This window comes from Orcinus orca, chromosome 9, assembly GCF_937001465.1.
Source record: "Orcinus orca chromosome 9, mOrcOrc1.1, whole genome shotgun sequence".
Taxonomy (NCBI): Eukaryota; Metazoa; Chordata; class Mammalia; order Artiodactyla; family Delphinidae; genus Orcinus; species Orcinus orca.
Window position 1 is genome coordinate 65,368,692 of NC_064567.1, and position 22,507 is coordinate 65,391,198.

The 22,507-nt window shown below is 40.0% G+C and overlaps 1 protein-coding gene across 1 annotated transcript in view; it reads left to right on the forward strand.

Moving 5' to 3' along the window:
• SCIN (scinderin) overlaps nt 1-16,874 on the forward strand; it is an 81,326-nt gene extending 64,452 nt beyond the window's left edge. Inside the window, exons 12-16 of the mRNA XM_004265541.3 lie at nt 2,188-2,365; nt 2,665-2,786; nt 5,590-5,667; nt 7,361-7,421; nt 15,649-16,874. Coding sequence (XP_004265589.1) covers nt 2,188-2,365; nt 2,665-2,786; nt 5,590-5,667; nt 7,361-7,421; nt 15,649-15,776 — 567 coding nt within the window. The 3' untranslated portion in view covers nt 15,777-16,874. The remainder of the gene's footprint in view (nt 1-2,187; nt 2,366-2,664; nt 2,787-5,589; nt 5,668-7,360; nt 7,422-15,648) is intronic.
• Nucleotides 16,875-22,507: the final 5,633 nt, after the last annotated feature.

Here is a 22,507-nt window from a genome sequence, read left to right on the forward strand (position 1 = left end):
ACACTTGTGGTCCTGTACTGGACTCCACTCCGTCATCCCCTCCTGCCCCTCCAGCCGGATGGGCTTTATCTAGTTTGCCAAAGCCCTGCCTTTCGCCGTCAAAAGCCTCATGTCTGACCCCGCTTTTCTCAGCCTCCTGCCAGCACTTGCTAGAGCCACCCTTTTCTGTCTTCTCAGAACGCTATCTTTTTACGAGGCTTCTGGAACCCCTCACTTAGCAGGATTTCTTCCACACTTGAGGGCCACTCTTCTGAAGAGTATTCGCACTCCCAACCGGCTTTGGTGGATTCTCCTCCTCTGCTCGTCCTCTAAGCTCCTGAACCCTCCGAGGCTCAGTCCTGGCCCTCTTCAGAGTGATCTCATTCACTCATATAATTTAAACGCCATTAGGTAGTGATCTCATCCAGAACATTCTGTGCATGGATTCTCACGTGTTCAATTATGACTACTTTTTTTAATCTGTCAAATGGACGGTGAAGCCTTCATCTACAGGCCCTCTCAGTTGATTTCAGATGCAAGAGTCAAGGAGAATCGTTATGGTCCTGGTCTCTTCCCAGTGGGTAATTCTTCAGGGGGCATCGTGAGCTGCTTGCAATGCAGATTCTTTATTTTCTTGCAGCCTCCCAAACCAGCCTTTGCATTCCTAGCCTCTCTGAAATGCGCTAGTCGAAACATTGTTTATAAGGCTTTCTGTTTTCATCTCCTGGGAGGCTAAAGCTTTCTTATGTTCTATTTTGGAACTACCGCCAGAATCCCACACCAGTCTGGGCATGGACCTCTTGTCACCTGTCTCTCCATCATCCAAGCTCTTTCCTCTGAACCAGTAAGGAGACATTTGGATTAGAAATTGGAAGTCATAGTTCCTGTAAATCTCCATCATCACATCTGATAGATTCCTTTGAGCTGGTCCATGGAGCCTCCTTCCTACGGAAAGAGGATGATAAGCACTTCTCTGAGTGTTCCCAACACCTGGGACACATCTTTAAAATTTCCAGCAGCTGTTCGTTGCTCCTCTAGTGCTGTCTCTGGGGACAGGGTCCTGACGAACCTGGTGAAACCCAGCTCTCCACATGGTTGATGCCTTCCTCTGGCAGCTCGCCACAGTTGGTCAAACGGCATCATTTAGACAGCCGATCGCCAGCTCCTTCTTGAGGCACTCTCTTCACTTGCCCTCAGGACACCACACTCTTGATTTCTTCCTCTCTCATGGCTGCTCTATCACAGTCTTGTTTCCTGGTTCTTCTTCATCTCCCTGTTAGCACACCTCACATGGAGTCCCACAGAAAGTCATATGCATACTGTCACAATCATACAATCCTATAGTCAGACAGAGGGTCTCAAAGAGGCCAGTGCAGAGACACAAAATGACAAGGTCATAGACGCAGTCAAAGGCACAAGCCCATCGTAGGACCTCAGACTCACTCCCAAGCCTGAGACTCCGCACATGCCTTGTCTGTGCCCCGATGCTCCACTGTCAGCCTCACCCTCAGGCTGGAGTCTGGTCTCAGCCAGGTGCCTCTCACTCACTCTGCAGCCACACTGACTGGAGCTGTGCTCATCTGGCTCATCCCAGACGGTGTCCACAGCTTCTCGGTTGAAAGGAAGAGGGTATGTCAGTGCTGTATTTTTAACCCCCTATAAACAGTCTCTTATAATTTGAGCTATAATTTATCTGAGCCTGGAGAACCTTTCCGTGAATCTATGTTATTATCTCTTTGTCTGTATTAGATCCCAGTCCCTGTTTTATGATTTTTCTGTGTCCCTTGGATTATTTGACAAACCTCTTAGTGGAGGGAGAGAAAAACTGAACACTGTGCTTTACGTTTATCATTTGTGAATATAAACGTATATTTCTTTTCAACCTCTTTCCAAACATCAATTATAGCCTATCCTCCTTCTTGCGGTCTCTTTGAATATTATCCTTGTTATGTATCACTTAAGTTTGCCTTATTTTATTCTCAGAGCCTTGTGCTACTGTCTTTGGGCGGGTGAGCATTAAAGTGACACAGCGCAATGTGCTCCTAATGTTTCTAACCCCCTAGGCGTGTCCTGGTGCCCCCTGAATTAATATCCTGGGTCAGGACAGAAGTCTGTAGGTGGTTTGGCACTGTCACAGCTTCTTGGACATGTTTATTGAGGGAGCAGCAATGAATTTACATCATTGTGTTCTTTTTCTTCATACTCTAGGTAGATGTTGATGCAAAGTCATTGAATTCCAATGATGTTTTTGTCCTGAAACTACGACAACATAATGGCTACATCTGGAGAGGAAAAGGGGCCAGCCAGGAGGAGGAGAAGGGAGCAGAGTATGTGGCAAGTGTCCTCAAATGTAAAACCACGAGGATTCAGGAAGGCGAGGAACCAGGTGTGTATAGGTGAGGCCAAGGACACTAGCCAGAACTTACATTTGGCATACTTGCTAATCATGTAATTTATTTATTTTTGTCATAAATAGGAACTTTGTAATGGTTGTAGGGCATTAAGAACCCATTCACTAGTTGCAAAAGTGGGTGCTGGTACCAACTATATTTAAGTAACTTCTCCTGCTCTATTTAAGTAACTTCTTAACAGTGAAGTTGAGGTGAGATACGATTATTTGTTAAGGTAAAGCAGTACCGACCATATGCTTCTGAAAATGCACTGGCTAACTTGTGTTTTCCACAGAGGAGTTTTGGAATTCCCTTGGAGGGAAAAAAGACTACCAGACCTCTCCCCTGCTAGAAACCCAGGCTGAAGACCATCCACCTCGGCTTTACGCCTGCTCCAACAAAACTGGAAGATTCATTGTAAGTGTCCCGTGAAACCCTGGGGTAGAATCAGCAGCAGTGGGAGAGAGAAGCATACTTGTGTTGCTCTAACGCGTTCCTGCCCTGATTCTCAGTTTTAGTTTACCTGCAAACCACAGGTGACAATCTTTGCTCCACGCAGGGTTGGTTTAAGAGCCAGTGACGTAATGGACGTGAAAGCATCGGAATACTGTAATGTACTGTATTAATCAAGCTGCTCTTAAATATATCAGCTACTTTGCACCAGTGTCAGCATGTGGTCATTTCAGTACGAATATGTGTGTGGTTGGATTTGCTTATTTAATGGTTTGATGCTTTCTGTACGCAACAATAGTGGTTTCTCTGATCAAACTATGTAAATTTTACACTGCAGTTTCCCACGGGAATAAAAAGTTTCACCATGTTGACGGAATAAAAAATATTATGGAAATATGATCCTTGGGCAAGAATCACAGAAAGCTATGTACACACCTGCAAATTAACTGAAATCAGCAGGAATATTTTATGTCATAGTCCCATTCACAAGCTTTGAATTCTAGGCAATTCAAAGTATTTGTGTACAAGAGTGATTGTCTGTGGGTCTCTAAAATATCCTGGGCTGTGGCCCCTCATCTCAGTTTAATCAAAAATTCTGCTTTCTCTGTTTGACATACTAAGTTTTTGTGTAAATCTTTCATTTAAAGAACAAATTCCTTGCCTATAAAATCTGAACTAAAGATTTGGTCACCAAGTCTTAGTAAATACAAGCTTTACTTTTCAATGCACACATGACAATTTAGTAAGTATTTTCCCAGGTACATTGCATGCTTGAGATAAAATGCTTTGAAGAAGAAACTGCTCATGTGTGAACCACACTTGAAGCTTACATGTGATTTGACCTAAAAATTAAAGATTTAAATGGTGGATTGTGATAAATATTAGGTGGTTGGGCACCACAGTTGTTCACCTACTTTGCAGGAAATCCATATATTTTATAAACTTGCTGTCAGAAAAATCTGTTGTTTTACTCTTTTTTTTTTTTTTTTTTGCGGTATGCGGGCCTCTCACTGTTGTGGTCTCTCCCATTGTGGAGCACAGGCTCTGGAGGCGCAGGCTCAGCGGCCATGGCTCATGGGCCCAGCCGCTCCACGGCATGTGGGATCTTCCCGGACTGGGGCACGAACCCGTGTCCCCTGCAAAGGCAGGTGGACTCTCAACCACTGCGCCACCAGGAAAGCCCTGTTTTACTCTTTTGACTGCTGATTTTAATTGCGTCCAAACAATGGCTTTTTCAGCATATGCTCCTATAATTTCTTATTAGTATTATCTACTAATAATGCTGTAAATAACATGTTTGTTTCCAATGGAGATATATGTTAAAAAAATAACACCTAGGCTTTGTTCTTAGGTTAAAAAAATCTATTAGTTTTTTGGTTTTGTCATTCACATATTTAAGAGAAATATACTTTTCCTTTACACCTACTCATTTTCTTGTTTGATATTTGGAACGCTAATCCCTTCACATTTTAAGGAAAAGGAGTGTTACTAACAAGTGTTTGATCTCATCATCAGAAAGCAGGCTTTAGACATGTAGATTCATACAAGACAGAGCCTATTGGTTAAAAGCACAGCTTTTAGAACCATTCTGCCTGTTTGATATCACTTACTTGGCGATATTATTTACTGGCTGTGTGACCCTAGGCTGGTTACTTACCCTCTCTGTGCTATAATTTTCTCATCTGAAAAATGGGGATAATCCTAGTACCTACTTCATAGGGTTGTTGTGAATATTAAATTAGTTGTTGCATATATACAACAGTGCCAGGCATGGAGTAAGTGATATTTAAGTTTTTCGCTTTTTTTAAGCATTATGTAATTGGTAATTATTCTGTAAAAAGAAAATATAAACAAATTTGCCCTCTGTAAATGGTTAGTGTTTGTTTGTTTTTTGTGTAACAATCTCAAAATGTAATCAGATTACAACAAACAGGTATTGTCATGCTCAGGGGGCTTCAGGTTGGGGTCATGCCTCTTCTTCCCAGGACAGAGCCCAGGAGCACAGGAGGGGCCCTGAGTCGCATTTGCTAGTATGACAAGGGCAAGGCCACAGTCAACTTCACCTGCAGAGTCACACAGTAGAGGGAAGGAGCAAACCATAATCCAATCTACCATACCTTCCTAATGATCAGGGGGGGTTTCATCCAGAATTCTTTTAAAAATTTGAACTTTAGATTAATGCATGCCTGCTGGTAATGGGTGCATTAAACTAACCCTCCCCATTACCCTTTAATGTTAACTACGGAGAACACAATTTAACCCATTTAAAATAAAAATAATGAAGCTTTGCATATGGAATATTGTTATAATATCATCTTATGGAAAATGATTGATTCATAAAAATGACCAGACTTACTGATTTTATTAAAATAATCTTGACCTACAAAATGAAAGACGATTTAATACCCAGATCATAAACTTAAATATCTTTAGGAACTAGGAAGGCAACAGAAACCTGTGAAGCAACTTGTCATAAGGAAGTGGAATTAGAGACAACTGTGGCCAGATTGACTGTACATGGTCTCTCTAAGGCCATATGCAATGTTTATGTTAAGCACTGTCCTCCCCAAATAAGACACCCTGAGTTTGTGATACCTGATTAAACAGATAAACAATTATTTAAATCTTTAACTGCCCAAAAGGAAGAAAAAAATGGCTACCAAACTTTTTTTTGCTGTGCTCCAAATAATGCAAGGCGTTTATATCCCGTATATTAGAAAAATCACTGCTTAACTGCTTGGTCATAAAGCTTTTTTATACATTTCAGGTTGAAGAGGTTCCAGGAGAGTTCACCCAGGATGATTTAGCAGAAGATGATGTCATGTTACTAGATGCTTGGGAACAGGTGAGAGAGTGGAACAGGAAGAGAGTGTACTTATAGTTGGGACCTGACACAACCTGCTTTGAGAAATGGCAAGTCTAATAATAAATGGACCCATGGATTTAGGCTGTATTTAAAAGAAACTCTCCACAGTTTGGCAAAAAATAAAACCAGTGTGGCAAGTTGGTTTCTGAATATGGAAATAATTCCACGGCTACCATCTTTGGCTGTATAGTTTTGGCCAAAAAAACCCCTACTTTTCATTTATTTGTAAAATTCACTCGTTCCTAATTTATTCATACATTCATTCATCCACTCATTTAAGTAATAAATGCATTAGTTGGTTGCAGTGCATGGGGGGGTACGATGCCTCAGGAAGACCAAAATATTCAGAATTTCTCTTGAAATTTGACAAAAAGTCCTAGGAGACCCCTTCCCTGGGGAAGGAATAGACACAGAATAGTTTTGAATCTACACAGTAAAATATATTATTGCTATGTATATATCTTTATTTGATAGAAAATTAATGGCGATTTTATATGTCACATCTGTTAGTTGTTTTCTCCTGTGAAAGGGAAAAATAAATATATTAGGAGCTAAATCATATAGAACAATTATAAAACACTTATCTGAATTAGGCCTAGTCTTAGAGTCAACCACAGAGACTTGTTACTTTTAGGTTTGTTCTTACTTGCTAAGTCATTCAGTTATATTACAACTTAGCTTCTTGGTCTAGAATTACCATATTTGAGTTTGGGATCTAGTCACAGATTCTCCCTAAGTGAATGGATCACTTATTTCTAGATATGAAATTTAAAACCTTATGTCAATAAAACACCTTTGTGTATTTAAGAATTATAAGAATGTTTCCTTATTCAGAAGAATTTAATCTTTTCCATTTGTAGTGAGCTCTGTTGCTTCCATAATCATGGATACTTCAGAATATTTCCTGTACTACATTTCATTTGTTTTTCAATCATACTTTTCATTTAAACGGCCATGCTGTCATGGTTTGTTCTGTGCCTGCAAGCAAATATTCTAGCACTTTCAGTATGCATTAGAATGTAATCAAAACTAATTTGACCAAAATTTCTCTGCCAACAAGTGATTTTAAAGTGATTTAAATATAAGGGAATTCAGGAGAATTTTTCATCATTGAAGCAGAAAACCTACACATTTGACAAGAAGGATACATACAGAACATATATCTGTTTTTAAGAATCAGTATTTAAATATTAAACATTATAGCACTTTTACCAAAGTGTGACAGGATACAATACCATAGGACAAGAACCCTAGGACTAAGTTAGGGGATCCTAAAGGGAGTCTGGGGTGCCCACAAACAAGCTACATATGGTTCCCCCAGGATAATAGTATGGGGATACTGACTGCCTTACACACCCCAGGGTTGGGTGCAAAAAACCAGCCAATGTGTGGTTTTAAGGAAAGCTCACTTAATAACTAGAAAACACTATATAAACTTAAAATATCAGAATGTGAAATCTGGAGTCAAACTGGCTGGATATAAATTTAGGGTCTCTTAGTAAGTGTATACATTAGGAAAGTGATTGAACCTCTCTGCACCTCCATCTCCACACCCCTGACTTTGGGGTTGCTGTGAAGATTAAGTGGGATTGTATGAGAAGCACTTTGCATAAGGCTTGCACCACATCTACACTCCCGAAACAATGTGTATTATTATTGCTTCATTTTTCAGATTTTTATTTGGATTGGAAAAGATGCCAATGAAGTTGAGAAATCAGAATCTCTGAAGTCGGGTAAGCTAGATCCCGTGGGGAATTATGACAGTAATTCTGAACAGGTGTTACCAAGTTCCTGACTTCTCTTTTCACCACATCCTCCAAAACCACATATCAAAACCAAGAAGAATCTTAGCTTTCATCTTCAGAACTAAAGAGTAATGGAATTTTTTTTTAAATGAAGAATTTCAGAAAAGGAACAAGAAAAACATATTTTGTTATCTAATTTAGGATGTAATTATATCAATTTATTCTGAAATTTTCTAATTCACTTAAACACTTTTTTATTATGGAAATAGTAAAACCTCCATAACTGTGATAACTTAGATTTTTTTTAACATCATTATTGGAATATAATTGCTTTACAATGGTGTGTTAGTTTCTGCTTTATGACGAAGTGAATCAGTTATACATATACATATGTTACCATATCTCTTCCCTCTTGCGTCTCCCTCCCTCCCACCATCCCTATCCCACCCCTGTAGGTGGTCACAAAGCACTGAGCTGATCACCCTGTGCTATGCGGCTGCTTCCCACTAGCTATCTGTTTTACATTTGGTAGTGTATATATGTCCATGCCACTCTCTCATTTTGTCACAGCTTACCATTCCCCCTCCCCATATCCTCAAGTCTATTCTGTAGTAGGCCTGTGTCTTTATTCCCGTCTTGCCCCTAGGTTCTTCATGACCTTTTTCTTTCTTAGATTCTATTTATATATGTTAGCAAACGGTATTTGTTTTTCTCTTTCTGACTTACTTCACTCTGTATGACAGACTCTAGGTCCATCCACCTCACTACAAATAACTCAATTTCGTTTCTTTTTATGGCCGTCTAATATTCCATTGTATATATGTGCCACATCTTCTTTATCCATTCATCTGTTGATGGATACTTAGGTTGCTTCCATGTCCTGGCTATTGTAAATAGAGCTGCAATGAACATTTTGGTACATGACTCTTTTTGAATTATGTTTTCTCAGGGGATATGCCCAGTAGTGGGATTGCTGGGTCATATGGTAGTTCTATTTTTAGTTTTTTAAGGAACCTCCATACTATTCTCCATAGTGGCTGTATCAATTTACATTCCCACCAACAGTGCAAGAGGGTTCCCTTTTCTCCACACCCTCTCCAGCATTTATTGTTTGTAGATTTTTTAATGATGGCCATTCTGACCAGTGTGAGATGATATTGCATTGTAGTTTCGATTTACATTTCTCTAAAGATTAATGATGTTGAGCATTCTTTCATGTGTTTGTTCGCAATCTGTATATCTTCTTTGGAGAAATGTCTATTTAGGTCTTCTGCCCATTTTTGGATTGGGTTGTTTTTTTGATATTGAGCTGCATGAGATGCTTGTAAATTTTGGAGACTAATCCTTTGTCAGTTGCTTCATTTGCAAATATTTTCTCCCATTCTGAAGTCTGTCTTTTCATTTTGTTTATGGTTTCCTTTGCTTTGGAAAAGCTTTTAAGTTTCATTAGGTCCCACTTGTTTATTTTCGTTTTTATGGCCATTTCTCTACGAGGTGGGTCAAAAAGGAATTTGCTGTGATTTATGTCAAAGAGTGTTCTGCCTATGTTTTCCTCTAAGAGTTTTATAGTGTCTGGCCTTACATTTATGTATTTAATCCATTGTGAGTTTATTTTTGTGTATGGTGTTAGAGAGTGTTCTAATTTCATTCTTTTACATGCACCTGTCCAGTTTTCCTAGCACCACTTATTGAAGAGGCTGTCTTTTCTCCACTGTATATTCTTGCCCTCTTTATCAAAGATAAGGTGACCATATGTGCATGGGTTTATCTCTGGGCTTTCTATCCTGTTCCATTGATCTATATTTCTGTTTTTGTGCCAGGACCATACTGTCTTGATTACAGTAGCTTTGTAGTATAGTCTGAAGTCAGGGAGCCTGATTCCTCCAGCTCCATTTTTCTTTCTCAAGATTGCTGTGGCTATTCGGGGTCTTTTGTGTTTCCATACAAATTGTGAAACTTTTTGTTCTAGTTCTGTGAAAAATGCCAGTGGTAGTTTGATAGGGATTGCATTGAATCTGTAGATTGCTTTGGGTAGTAGAGTCGTTTTCACAATGTTGATTCTTCCAATCCAAGAACATGGTATATCTCACCATCTATTTCTATCATCGTTAATTTCTTTCATCAGTGTCTTATAATTTTCTGCATACAGGTCTTTTGTCTCCTTAGGTAGGTTTATTCCTAGATATTTTATTCTTTTTGTTGCAGTGGTAAATGGGAGTGTTTTCTTAATTTCACTTTCAGATTTTTCATCATTAGTGTATAGGAATGCCAGAGATTTCTGTGCATTAATTTTGTATCCTGCTACTTTACCAAATTCATCGATTAGCTCTAGTAGTTTTCTGGTAGCATCTTTAGGATTCTTTATGTATAGTATCATGTCATCTGCAAACAGTGACAGCTTTTTTTCTTCTTGTCTGATTTGGATTCCTTTTATTTCTATTTTTCTCTGATTGCTGTGGCTAAAACTTCCAAAACTATGTTGAATAATAGTGGTGAGAGTGGGCAACCTTGTCTTGTTCCTGATCTTAGTGGAAATGGTTTCAGTTTTTCACCATTGAGGATGATGTTGGGTGTGGGTTTGTCATATTTGGCTTTATTATGCTGAGGAAATTTCCCTCTATGCCTACTTTTGCAGAGTTTTTATCATAGATGGGTGTTGAATTTTGTCGAAAGCTTTCTCTGCATCTATTGAGATGATCATATGGTTTTTATTCTTCAATTTCTTAATATGGTGTATCACATTGATTGATTTGTGTATATTGAAGACTCCTTGCATTCCTGGGATAAACTACACTTGATCATGGTGTATTATCCATTTAATGTGCTGTTGGATTCTATTTGCCACTATTTTGTTGAGGATTTTTGTATCTGTGTTCATCAGTGATACTGGCCTGTAGTTTTCTTTCTTTGTGACATCTTTGTCTGGTTTTGGTATCAGGGTTATGGTGGCCTCACAGAATGAGTTTGGGAGTGTTCCTCCCTCTGCTATATTTTGGAAGAGTTTGAGAAAGATGGGTGTTAGCTCTTCTCTAAATGTTTGATAGAATTCACCTGTGAAGCCATCTGGTCTTGGGCTTTTGTTTGTTGTAAGTTTTTTTTTTTTTTTTTTTTTTTTTTGCGGTACGCGGGCCTCTCACCGCCGCGGCCCCTCCCGTCGCGGAGCACAGGCTCCGGACGCGCAGGCCCAGCGGCCATGGCCCACAGGCGCAGCCGCTCCGCGGCATGTGGGATCCTCCCGGACCGGGGCACGAACCCGCGCCCCCTGCATCGGCAGGCGGACTCCCAACCACTGCGCCACCAGGGAAGCCCTTGTTGTAAGATTTTTAATCACAGTTTCAAATTCAGTGCTTGTGATTGGTCAGTTCATATTTTCTATTTCTTCCTGATTCAGTCTTAGGAGGTTGTGCATGTCTAAGAATTAGTCCATCTCTTCCAGGTGGTCCATTTTATTGGCACAGAGTTGCTTGTAGTAATCTCTCACGATCCTTTGTATTTCTGCAGTGTCAGTTGTTAATTCTCCTTTTTCATTTCTAATTCTATTGACTTAAGTCTTCTCCCTTTTTTCTTGATGAGTCTGGCTAATGGTTTATCAATTTTGTTTATCTTCTCAAAAACCAGCTTTTAGTTTTATTGATCTTTTTAATCACAATTAATTATCATTTCCTTCATTTCTTTTTGATTTATTTCTGATCTGATCTTTATGATTTCTTTCCTTCTGCTAACTTTGGGGTTATTTTGTTCTTCTTTCTCTAATTGCTTTAGGTGTAAGGTTACGTTGATTATTTGAGATGTTTCTTGTTTCTTAAGGTAGGATTGTATTGCTATAAACTTCCCTCTTAGAACTGCTTTTGCTGCATCCCATAGGTTTTGGGTCAACGTGTTTTCAGTGTCTTTTGTTTCTAGGTATTTTTTGATTCCCTCTTTGATATCTTCAGTGATCTCTTGGTTATTAAGTAGTGTATTGTTTAGCCTCCAAGTGTTTGTATTTTTTACAGATTGTTTCCTGTAATTCATATCTAGTCTCATAGCGTTGTGGTTGGAAAAGATACTTGATACAATTTCAGTTTTCTTAAATTTACCAAGGCTTGATTTGTGACCCAGGATATGATCTATCCTGGAGAATGTTCCATGAGCACTTGAGAAGAGTGTGTATTCTGTTGTTTTTCGATGGAATGTCCTATATAATATCAATTAAGTCCATCTTGTTTAATGTATCATTTAAAGCTTGTGTTTCCTTATTTATTTTCATTTTGGATGATCTGTCCATTGGTGAAAGTGGGGTGTTAAAGTCCCCTACTATGATTGTGTTACTGTCAATTTCCTCTATAATGGCTGTTAGTATTTTTTTTTTCTTTTTGCGGTACGCAGGCCTCTCACGGTTGTGGCCTCTCCCATTGCGGAGCACAGGCTCCAGATGTGCAGGCTTACCAGCCATGGCTCACGGGCCCAGCCGCTCCACAGCATGTGGGATCTTCCCAGACCGGGGCATGAACCCGTGTCCCCTGCATGAGCAGGCGGACTCTCAACCACTGCGCCACCAGGGAAGCCCTGGCTATTAGTGTTTGCCTTATGTGTTGAGGTGCTCCTATGTTGGGTGCATAAATATGTACAATTGTTATATATTCTTCTTGGATCAATCCCTTGATTATTATGCAGTGTCCTTCTTTGTCTCTTGTAATAGTCTTTATTTTAAAGTCTATTTTGTCTTACATGAGAATTGCTACTCCAGCTTTCTTTTGATTTCCATTTGCATAGAATCTTTTTCCATCCCCTCACTTTCAGTCTGTATGTGTCCCTAGGTCTGAAGTGGGTCTCTTGTAGACAGCGTATATACGGGTCTTGTTTTTGTATCCATTCAGCCAGTCTTGTCTTTTGGTTGGAGCATTTAATCCATTTACATTTAAGGTAATTATCGATATGTATGTTCCTATTACCATTTTCTTAATTGTTTAGGGTTTGTTATTGTAGGTCTTTTCCTTCTTTTGTGTTTCCTGCCTAGAGAAGTTCCTTTAGCATTTGTTGTAAAGCTGGTTTGGTGGTGCTGAATTCTCTTAGCTTTTGCTTGTTTGTAAAGGTTTTAATTTCTCCATCAAATCTGAATGAGATCCTTGCTGGGTAATCTTGGTTGTAGGTATTTCTCCTTCATCACTTTAAATATGTCCTGCCACTCCCTTCTGGCTTGCAGAGTTTCTGCTGAAAGATCAGCTGTTAACCTTACGGGGATTCCCTTGTGTGTTGTTTGTTGTTTTTCCCTTGCTGCTTTTAATATGTTTTCTTTGTATTTTATTTTTGATACTTTGATTAATATGTGTCTTGGCGTGTTTCTCCTTGGATTTATCCTGTATGGGACTCTCTGTGCTTCCTGGACTTGATTAACTGTTTCCTTTCCCATATTAGGTAAGTTGTTAACTATAATCTCTTCAAATATTTTCTCAGTCCCTTTCTTTTTCTCTTCTTCTTCTGGGACCCCTATCATTCGAATGTTGGTGCATTTAATTTTGTCCCAGAGGTCTCTGAGGCTTTCCTCAGTTCTTTTCATTCTTTTGTCTTTTTTCTGTTCTGCAGTAGTTATTTCCACTATTTTATCTTCCAGGTCACTTATCCGTTCTTCTGCCTCTGTTATTCTGCTATTGATCCCTTCTAGAGCATTTTTAATTTCATTTATTGTGTTGTTCATCATTGTTTGTTTGCTCTTTAGTTCTTCTAGGTTCTTGTTAAACATTTCTTGTATTTTCTCTCTTCTATTTGCAAGATTTTGGATCATCTTTACTATCATTATTCTGAATTCTTTTTCAGGTAGACTGCCTATTTCCTCTTCATTTGTTAGGTGATGGGTTTTTGCCTTGCTGCTTCATCTGCTGTGTGTTTTTCTGTCTTCTCATTTTGCTTAACTTACTGTGTTTGGGGTCTGCTTTTCGCAGGCTGCAGGTTCGTAGTTCGCGTTGTTTTTGGTGTCTGTCCCCAGTGGCTAAGGTTGGTTCAGTGGGTTGTGTAGGCTTCCTGGTGGAGGGGACTAGTGCCTGTGTTCTGGTGTGTGAGGCTGGATCTTGTCTTTCTGGTGGGCAGGTCCACGTCTGGTGGTGTGTTTTGGGGTGTTTGTGGCCTTATTATGATTTTAGGCAGCCTCTCTGCTAATGGATGGGGCTGTGTTCCTGTCTTGCTAGTTGTTTGGCATAGGGTGTCTAGCAGTGTAGCTTGCTGGTTGTTGAGTTAAGCTGGGTCTTGGTGTTGAGATGGAGATCTCTGGGAGATTTTTGCAATTTGATATTACGTGTAGCTGGGAGGTCTCTTGTGGACCAGTGTCCTGCCCTTGGTTCTCCCACCTCAGAGGCACAGCCCTGATGCCTGGCTGGAGCACCAAGAGCCTTTCATCCACACGGCTCAGAATAAAAGGGAGAAATAATGGCTAGAAAGAAAGAAAGAAAGAAGGAAGATAAAATAAAAATAGGTATTAAAATAAAATATAATTACTAAGAAAAAAATTTTAAAAAGTTAAAAAAAAATTTAAAAAACGGACGTACAGAACCCTAGGACAAATGGTAAAAGCAAAGCTATACAGACAAAATCACACACAGAAGCACACACATACACACTCACAAAAGGAGAAAAAGGGGAAAAAAAAAAAAAAATATATATATATATATATATATAACTTTGCTCCCAAAGTCTACCTCCTCAATTTGAGATGACTCGTTGCCTATTCAGGTATTCCATAGATGCAGGGTCCATCAAGTTGATTGTGGAGATTTAATCAGCTCCTCCTGAGGCTGCTGGGAGAGATTTCCCTTTCTCTTCTTTGTTCACACAGCTCCCGGGTTCAGCTTTGGATTTGGACCCGCCTCTGCGTGTAGGTCGCCTGAGTGCGTCTGTTCTTCGCTCAGACAGGACAGGGTTAAAGGAGCAGCTGCTTCGTGGGCTCTGCTCACTTGGGGCGGGGAGGGGGGGGCCGGTAGGGGTACAGAATGTGGGGCAAGCCTGCGGCGGTAGAGGCCAACATGACGTTGCACCAGCCTGAGGCGCGCTGTGTGTTCTCCCGGGGAAGTTGTCCCCGGATCACGGGACCCTGGTGTGGCGGGCTGCACAGGCTCCCGGGAGGGGAGGTGTGGAGAGTGACCTGTGCTCGCACACAGGCTTCTTGGTGGCGGCAGCAGCAGCCTTAGCGTCTCATGCCCGTCTCTGGGGTGCGCGCTGATAGCCGCGGCTCGCGCCTGTCTCTGGAGCTCCTTTAAGCAGCGTTCTTAATCCCCTCTCCTCGCGCACCAGGAAGCAGAGGCAAGAAAAAGTCTCTTGCGTCTTCGGCAGCTCCAGACCTTTTCCCGGACTCCTTCCCGGCTAGCTATGGCGCACTAGCCCCTTCAGGCTGTGTTCACACAGACAGCCCCAGTCCTCTCCCTGGGATCCGACCTCCGAAGCCCGAGCCTCAGCTCCCAGCCCCCGCCCGCCCCGGCGGGTGAGCAGACAAGCCTCTCGGGCTGGTGAGTGCCGGTCGGCACCGATCCTCTGTGCGGGAATCTCTCCGTTTTGCCCTCCGCGGCCCTGTTGCTGTGCTCTCCTCCGCGGCTCCGAAGCTTTCCCCCTCCGCCACCCGCAGTCTCCGCCCGCGAAGGGGCTTCCTAGTGAGTGGAAACTTTTCCTCTTTCACAGCTCCCTCCCACTGGTGCGGGTCCCATCCCTATTCTTCTGTCTCTGTTTTTTCTTTTTTCTTTTGCCCTACCCAGGTACGTGGTGGGTTTCTTGCCTTTTGGGAGGTCTGAGGTCTTCTGCCAGCGTTCAGCAGGTGTTCTGTAGGAGTTGTTCCACACGTAGATGTATTTCTGATGTATTTGTGGAGAGGAAGTTGATCTCCGCATCTTACTCTTCCACCATGTTGAAGCTCCGACAACTTAGATTTTTATAAATTCCTTTTGAGGAATGCTGTTCTTTCTGGCACAGTTCTTTGTTTGTTTGTTTTTGTATTATTGCAAAGTAAAGAATAATTATGCTGTAAGAATAATTCCATAAAATTTGGAATTTTTTCAGGCAATAATTAGACACTCATGCACATTCCACGGCAGATGAGAGAAGACAACAAGGAATTGTTCATATGGAGTAGCATTGGCTACTTTAGGGCAATGAAAATTTGATTTATTACTTTTATTGGCAAGCTTTTCATTCTATAGTTATTTTACTTTAATTGAAACTAACTCACTTTATTTGTCTTTTAAACTCTTTTTAGCCAAAATATACCTTGAGACAGACCCTTCTGGAAGAGACAAGGGGACGCCAATTGTCATCATAAAACAGGGCCATGAGCCATCTACATTCACAGGCTGGTTCCTGGGCTGGGATTCCAGCAGGTGGTAAACTGAGTTTTGTAGGAAAAAGCAAACAAACAAGTAAGCATTATGGGGCAGCTGTCCCATTGCTGTTTGGTGGGGAGAAAGGGGGAGCTTGTTTGTTTGTTTGACTTTAGAAAATTAACCTCAGCCATGTGGCTGTTTTTTAATGCTTAGTACTGGTTTGAAATTTCTTTTAAACTGGAATTTTCTTATGTTAGTATTTTTAAATAACTTAAAGTAAACTTTTGTTATGGACCAGTATTAGCTCTGCTGGATCCTGGCTTATATCTTTTATATGACCTTTTAAAGGAGAAAAGCTATGCTCAGTCTAGGGGAGTTTGTCAGGAAATTTTACAATTCAGGAGTGATTAGCCAAACTTGTACTTTAATATATCAGAGAAGAAAGTTATAAATGCCTTTGAGGTTATTCTCCTTTCTGTGTGTTATGTTCAAAAGAATCACATGCTTGCAGTAAGGTTTCCATTAAAATAGGTTTAAAAGTTTGCTGTTTTCCTTCTTTAGCCAATGTGACTTTGATACCATTAACTCTTAAGTGTCATTTTCTTTTTTTTTTTTAAAGTTTTTGGCCACACCCCACGGCATGTGGGATCTTAGTTCCCCAACCAGGGATTGAACCCACGCCTCCTGCATTGGAAGGCAGAGTCTTAACCACTGGACCGCCAGGGAAGTCCCAAGTGTAATTTTCTAGGAGAAACTTTACCTTTTTGGCCTTTTAAAAAGCCTTTGAGGAGCTTCCCTGGTGGCGCAGTGGTTGAGAGTCCGCCTGCCGATGCAGGGGACACGGGTTCGTGCCCCGATCTGGGAAGATCCCACATGCCGTGGAGCGGCTGGGCCCGTGAGCCATAGCCACTGAGCCTGTGCGTCTGGATCCTGTGCTCCTCAACAGGAGAGGCCGCAACAGTGAGACGCCCGTGTACCAAAAAAAAAAAAAAAAAAAAAAAGGCTTTGAAAGCACAGCTCTTTCATGACCAAATAATTTGTATTCGTATCCACTTTTATATATATCTATATATTTGACAGTAATGTTTAATATCTCAAAAGATATGTACAAAAAGGTTTCACTAATCCTGTCTTTCCTCATTAAAATACATCGTTTTAAAAAGGTTGTTGTGACATTTTATTCAAGTGTGATGTATCAGTTAATTACACAGTTAACCTTAAGGTTACAAATACTTTTATGCATAAATAAATATGAATTTAATTTTTAAAAATTCATTCTCATTACATAGTCAAAATTAAACTTTTCCATGGTTATATAATTTTCAACTTTAAATACCATAGTGCAAATGAAAGTGGGGTCCTGTTAAAAACTACACAGAAGCATATTAACAGTTTTAAGAGTTTTTGTGAGCAAAAATCGATTTGGATTGGGCAGTGCCAAAGCGAGCACTCCAAGGGGACTATAATGGAGAAAAGGTGGAAACAAAGCAAGGAAATTACTACTGATTGGCTACAGCTTGAAGTCTAGTTGACTCTGATTGGTTGCCTGTAGGTTTGGATTTCGTAACCGAGAGGCGTTTACAGGCTTAGGTTTCGGTTTGCTTACGTCGGCTGCCACGGCGCTGGAGCCGCCTCAGTCTAATGCCTCCTCGCTTAACTAAACAGGAAACAGGCTTTGGGGCCGAAGACGGCGCTCAGGAAAGCAGAAAACGGCTTTGGTGGTAAGCTACGGGGTGGCAGGCTAAGGAGGGGAAGCCATACTTCAATGGGAAGGGGAATCAAACAGAGATGGAATCTGAGGAATTCTCACCCTCTCGCTGGGGAAATGAAGGGCTGTGTGTTTCAGATTTGGTCCTGGCCTGGGTCCTGGCGTGAGAACGTGGACCCGCGTCCATTACGGCCTGAGGGTGGATGGTCTTGTGGGGACCTGGGGCTTAGGTGGGTGGTAGGGAAGCAGCAAGAAGCTGTACTTCCAGGTACTGTTCATTCATTTAATAAATATTTATTAGGCATCTGCTTGGTGTCAGGCGCTCTAGGGTCCAACGTGAATGAAACTGACAAAATCCCAAAGGTCATGGAGTTTATATTCCAGGGAAGAGGCTAATAAAAACAAAATCAGTAAGTGATATATTATAAAAATATATTAGAAGATAAGTCCTGTGGAGGGAAAAAGATAAAGAAGGAGGATAGGAAATACTTGGATAAGAGTGAGGTGGGGTACAGATTTCATAGGGTGCTTAGGCAAGAGCAAACCTTGTGATCACACCTGAGCAGAAGGAATGCCAAGTACTAAGGCCTGGAGGTGGAAGCAAGCCCTATATAATGGGGCTGAAGTCTCAAGAAGCAGGGAGATTCCTTGGGGTTCTCTCCTGTCACCACTGGGCTACAAAACATTCATCTTCAGCAGACCTGCTGTTTAAGCCTGAGTTGGGAAAAGGTTGCTTTCCCAAATCCGAAACCCAAGTACTCAGAGGCAGGGATGGTGATGCCCGACGAGACAGGCGCGGCATCAGCACAAGCAGTGTGGGGAGAATGTAGCCATGGGGGATGTTCACAGAAATTACCAGCAACAACAGCTGCTGTATCAGGGAGGCTCATGAGTTCTGTGTTAGTGAACTGAAGGGCTGCTGGTGAAGAGAGGGGATGAAGAGCATTTGTAAAAATTAGCTGGAAAGGGTGAGCTAGGGAGTTGCTGTTTTCATTTCACACCTAAAACTGATGTGGCTGGAAAAAACACAATACGTGTGAAGTCAGTCTCGGGGAGGGGAACCAATCTCTTCTAAAAAGGCGAATTTGGTGGATTATAGAAGGGCCGTTGTTCTATGGTATTATGTAGTCTTAAAACTCCAGTTATAAAAATAGAACTGCCATATGACCCAGCAGTCCCACTGCAGGGCATATACCCTGAGAAAACCATAATTCAAAACGAGTCATGTACCACAATGTTCATTGCAGCTCTATTTACGATAGCCAGGATATGGAAGCTGCCTAAGTGTCCATTGACAGATGAGTGGATAAAGAAGATGTGGCACATGTATACAATGGAGTATTACTCAGCCATAAAAAGAAATGAAATTGAGTTATTTGTAGTGAGGTGGATGGACCTAGAGTCTGTCATACAGAGTGAAGTAAGTCAGAAAGAGGTAAACAAATACCGTATGCTAACACATACATATGGAATCTAAAAAAAAAAAATGGTTCTGATGAACCTAGGGGCAGGAGAGGAATAAAGACACAGATGCAGAGAATGGACTTGAGGACACAGGAAGGGGGAAGGGTAAGCTGGGACAAAGTGAGAGAGTGGCATTGACATATATTTACTACCAAATGTAAAATAGATAGCTAGTGGGAAGCAGCTGCATAGCACAGGGAGACCACCTAGAGGGGTGGGATAGAGAGGGTGGGAGAGAGACACAAGAGGGAGGGGATATGGGGGTATATGTATATGTATAGCTGATTCACTTTGTTATAAAGCAGAAACTAACACACGTTTGTAAAGTGATTATACTCCAATAAAGATGTTAAAAAACAAAAAAAAAACCAAAGAAAACCTCCAGTTATATGTAAACCCACATAGAAGTCAGTCTCTTGGATTTGAAAAGCAGTTTTATATAGCCTAATCAATAAGTATAAACGTTTCATAATTTATTTTCTATTTTTCTTGAATAGAACTATTGCTTGCTAATTTTTAACATGAAACATTAGATAGCTTTCTTGCCTCTGATTTTCCTGAAAGATTTTTGGGATGAAAAACCATAACAAATTTAGCCCTCAGCTACTAGTGCTTTACAGACCTTTCTTTGCTTCAAATAATATAGCACACTGGTTTTTCTGTGAAATTTGTGACAGGAAAAAAAATTAGTGAATCTAGGAAAACCAAGTGCTAATCAGAAATCAGTATTCTAGTCAGAAGTAGCATATTTCAGGAATTTCAAATAAGGTTAGATTATGGCATTAACTTTGAGCAAAAGGGCAGGAAACAAGGAACCTGGGTAAAGTGAACTATTGTTTTGTCGTCTTAGCATTGTTTGTTTGTTTTGCGAGACCATCAGAGAATTGACTTCAAAATAACTTATATTGGACAGATTTCTCACAGAGATTAAATTTTAGTCAAAATAAAAGAATATTAGTATTCATTATATATACAGGATGGGTATGTTGTTGTTCAAAAAAATGTATTTTCAAAACGTTTTTTCTTGCTGTACCTTCAGATTTTTTTCTCCATTATGATTTCTCCCCTTTTAGTTTTAAAGAGCTATGTTAGGTATTTTAAAAGTATGTTACGTATTTTATGTATTCTCTAAAATAGTTCTGTCTCTTAAAACCATCCTTATTGTGCTACCTAAAATAATAATGATGAAATATTTTAAAGATTGGATCTACATTTTATTGTATATGCCTGGATAAATTCCATGTGGTTCAAAAATTTGAATGTGAAAATAATAGATGAAAACATGGAATTCCACTGTAATGGGGAAATCATCTCTCAAGAACTGACAGAAGAAGAAAATCAGTAAGGACCCAGAGGTCTCGAACAGCATTCTCAGCCAGTTTAACCCAATTGATGTGTACTGAACACTCCACCAATAATGGCAGCATAGCTGTTGTTTTTTTTTTAGCATAGTGGTTTTTTAAGGGCACTTAAATTATTTGCCAAGAGAGAAAATATTCTGGGCCATAAAACAGATTTCAACAAACGTGAAGTATTGAAATCATACAAACTATGTTCTCTAACTACAATGCAATTAAAGTAGAAATTCATAACAGGCAGATATCTTGCTAATTTGTACATATTTGGATAAATGGAAAAATCACAAGGGAAATAAGAAAATATTTTTATTTCAATGAAATTGAAATACAGCCTATTAAAATGTGTGGGATACAGCTAACTCAGGGCTTAAAAAAAATTTTATAGCATTAAATGCTAACATTAGATGAATAGAAAGGCCTCAAATCAATGTTGTAAGCTTCCACCTTAAGAAACTAAAAGAAGGGTAAATTAAACCTAAAGAAAGCAGAGAGAAGAAAATGACTAATACAGAAAATGGGGGAAAATATAAATTACTAAAATCAGGAATAAAAGAGGGGTATCACCACAGAACCTATGGACACTGAAGAGAAAATAAGAAACATAATTGTATGCTTATAAATCTGACATTGATGAAATGGGCAAATTCTTTGAGAGACAGAAACTACTAAAGTTAACTCAGGAAGAAACAGAACTTAAGTAGCAACACATACACACACATTAAACAAATTGAATTCATAGGTAAACCCCTCTGGCAGAGAAAAGCCTAGGCCTAATTAGGCTTCACTGGTGACTTCTGTCAACATTTGAAAAAGCAATTCAACCAATTCTATACAAACTGTTCCCGATAATAGAAGATGAGGCCAGTATTACCCTGATATCAGAACTAAACAAAGAGATTATAAGAAAGGAATACTCTATGCCAGTATTCCTCAATACATAGAGGTAAAAACTTTAAAGTTTATCAAATTGAATCCAAATTCAATGGGTTTTATTCCAGGAATCCATTTTAACATTTAAAAATTAAGAATTCTCCATATTAGTAGACTAAAAGGGAAAAAACATATGAACGTCTGAATAGGTACAGAAAAGCATTTGATAAAATTCAGCAACCACTGATAATGAAAACTCTCAGCAGATGAGGTATAAAATGGAAGTTCCTCAATCTTAAAACGGGTATATATGAAAAAATGTACAGCTGACATATTTAAGAGCAGAAGACCAAATTTTTCCCACTAAGATCTGGAACATGATACAGAAGTTTGTTTTCATCTCTTTTGTGTTTTACTGGAGGTCCTAGCCAGGCACAGAAGGCAAGGTTTCTCAGTCTAGGTACTACTGATATTTTGATAATTCTTTGCTCTTTGAGCTGTCCGGGCATTGGAGGATGACTAGGATCATCTCTGGCCTCTGCTTAACAGAAAACCGTAACCCCCATCTCTCCCACCCCTACTTCCAGTGTACCAATCAAAACCGTCTCCAGACATTACAAATGTCCTTGGGGGGAGAGGGAAGCAAAACTGCTCCCAATGGAGAACCACTTCAGTGAGGCAAGAGAAAGAACTAAAAGGTTCATAGATTGGAAAGGGAGATATGAGTACTCTTGGTGAAAGTCACCTGGGTGTTAATAATCTTTAACTGCTGCCAGGTGAATATAATATGCAGCCAGGATAAATACCTACTAGAGTCTTCTGCAAATCAAATACAGCTCACTCTGACTCTAGGCCTGGCCTCACTATCCAGGGAGACTTCTTCAATTGTTTTCAGTTGTGGGAACAGCCAAAACTGTAACTATCTATCCTTCACAGTATTTGATAACCAGCAAAACATCCCTTTGACTTAAAAACCCTGTTCATGTTCTACTCTTGCCTCAAATCAAATTTGAGGTAGTGAATACTCTTTTAAAGAAAAATCTAAACCCCAGCAGCATAAGATTTACTTTCTGTTTACTCTAAAAATAGGAGTAGCATTAAGGGTGAAAATGATCTACGTGTAAACCTCTTCAAGTACATTAAAACAGTGTTCTGCCTGGTTAAAGCAAAAATTAAGAAATTAAAAAATATATGTACCTTCAGAGATGTATACATCCAAACAGCACAGTAGAGGGCACTCCTTGCCCATGTTAATAAACAGGGTGCTGAAGACACTGAAAAATACAGTCATATTTACTTTTATTTTAGATTGGACATGAATAGTGCTAGGCAGGTCAAATGTGGCTGTGGAAGTATTTTATACTCTTCCAATTTGGGGGTTCAGTAGAGTGCCAT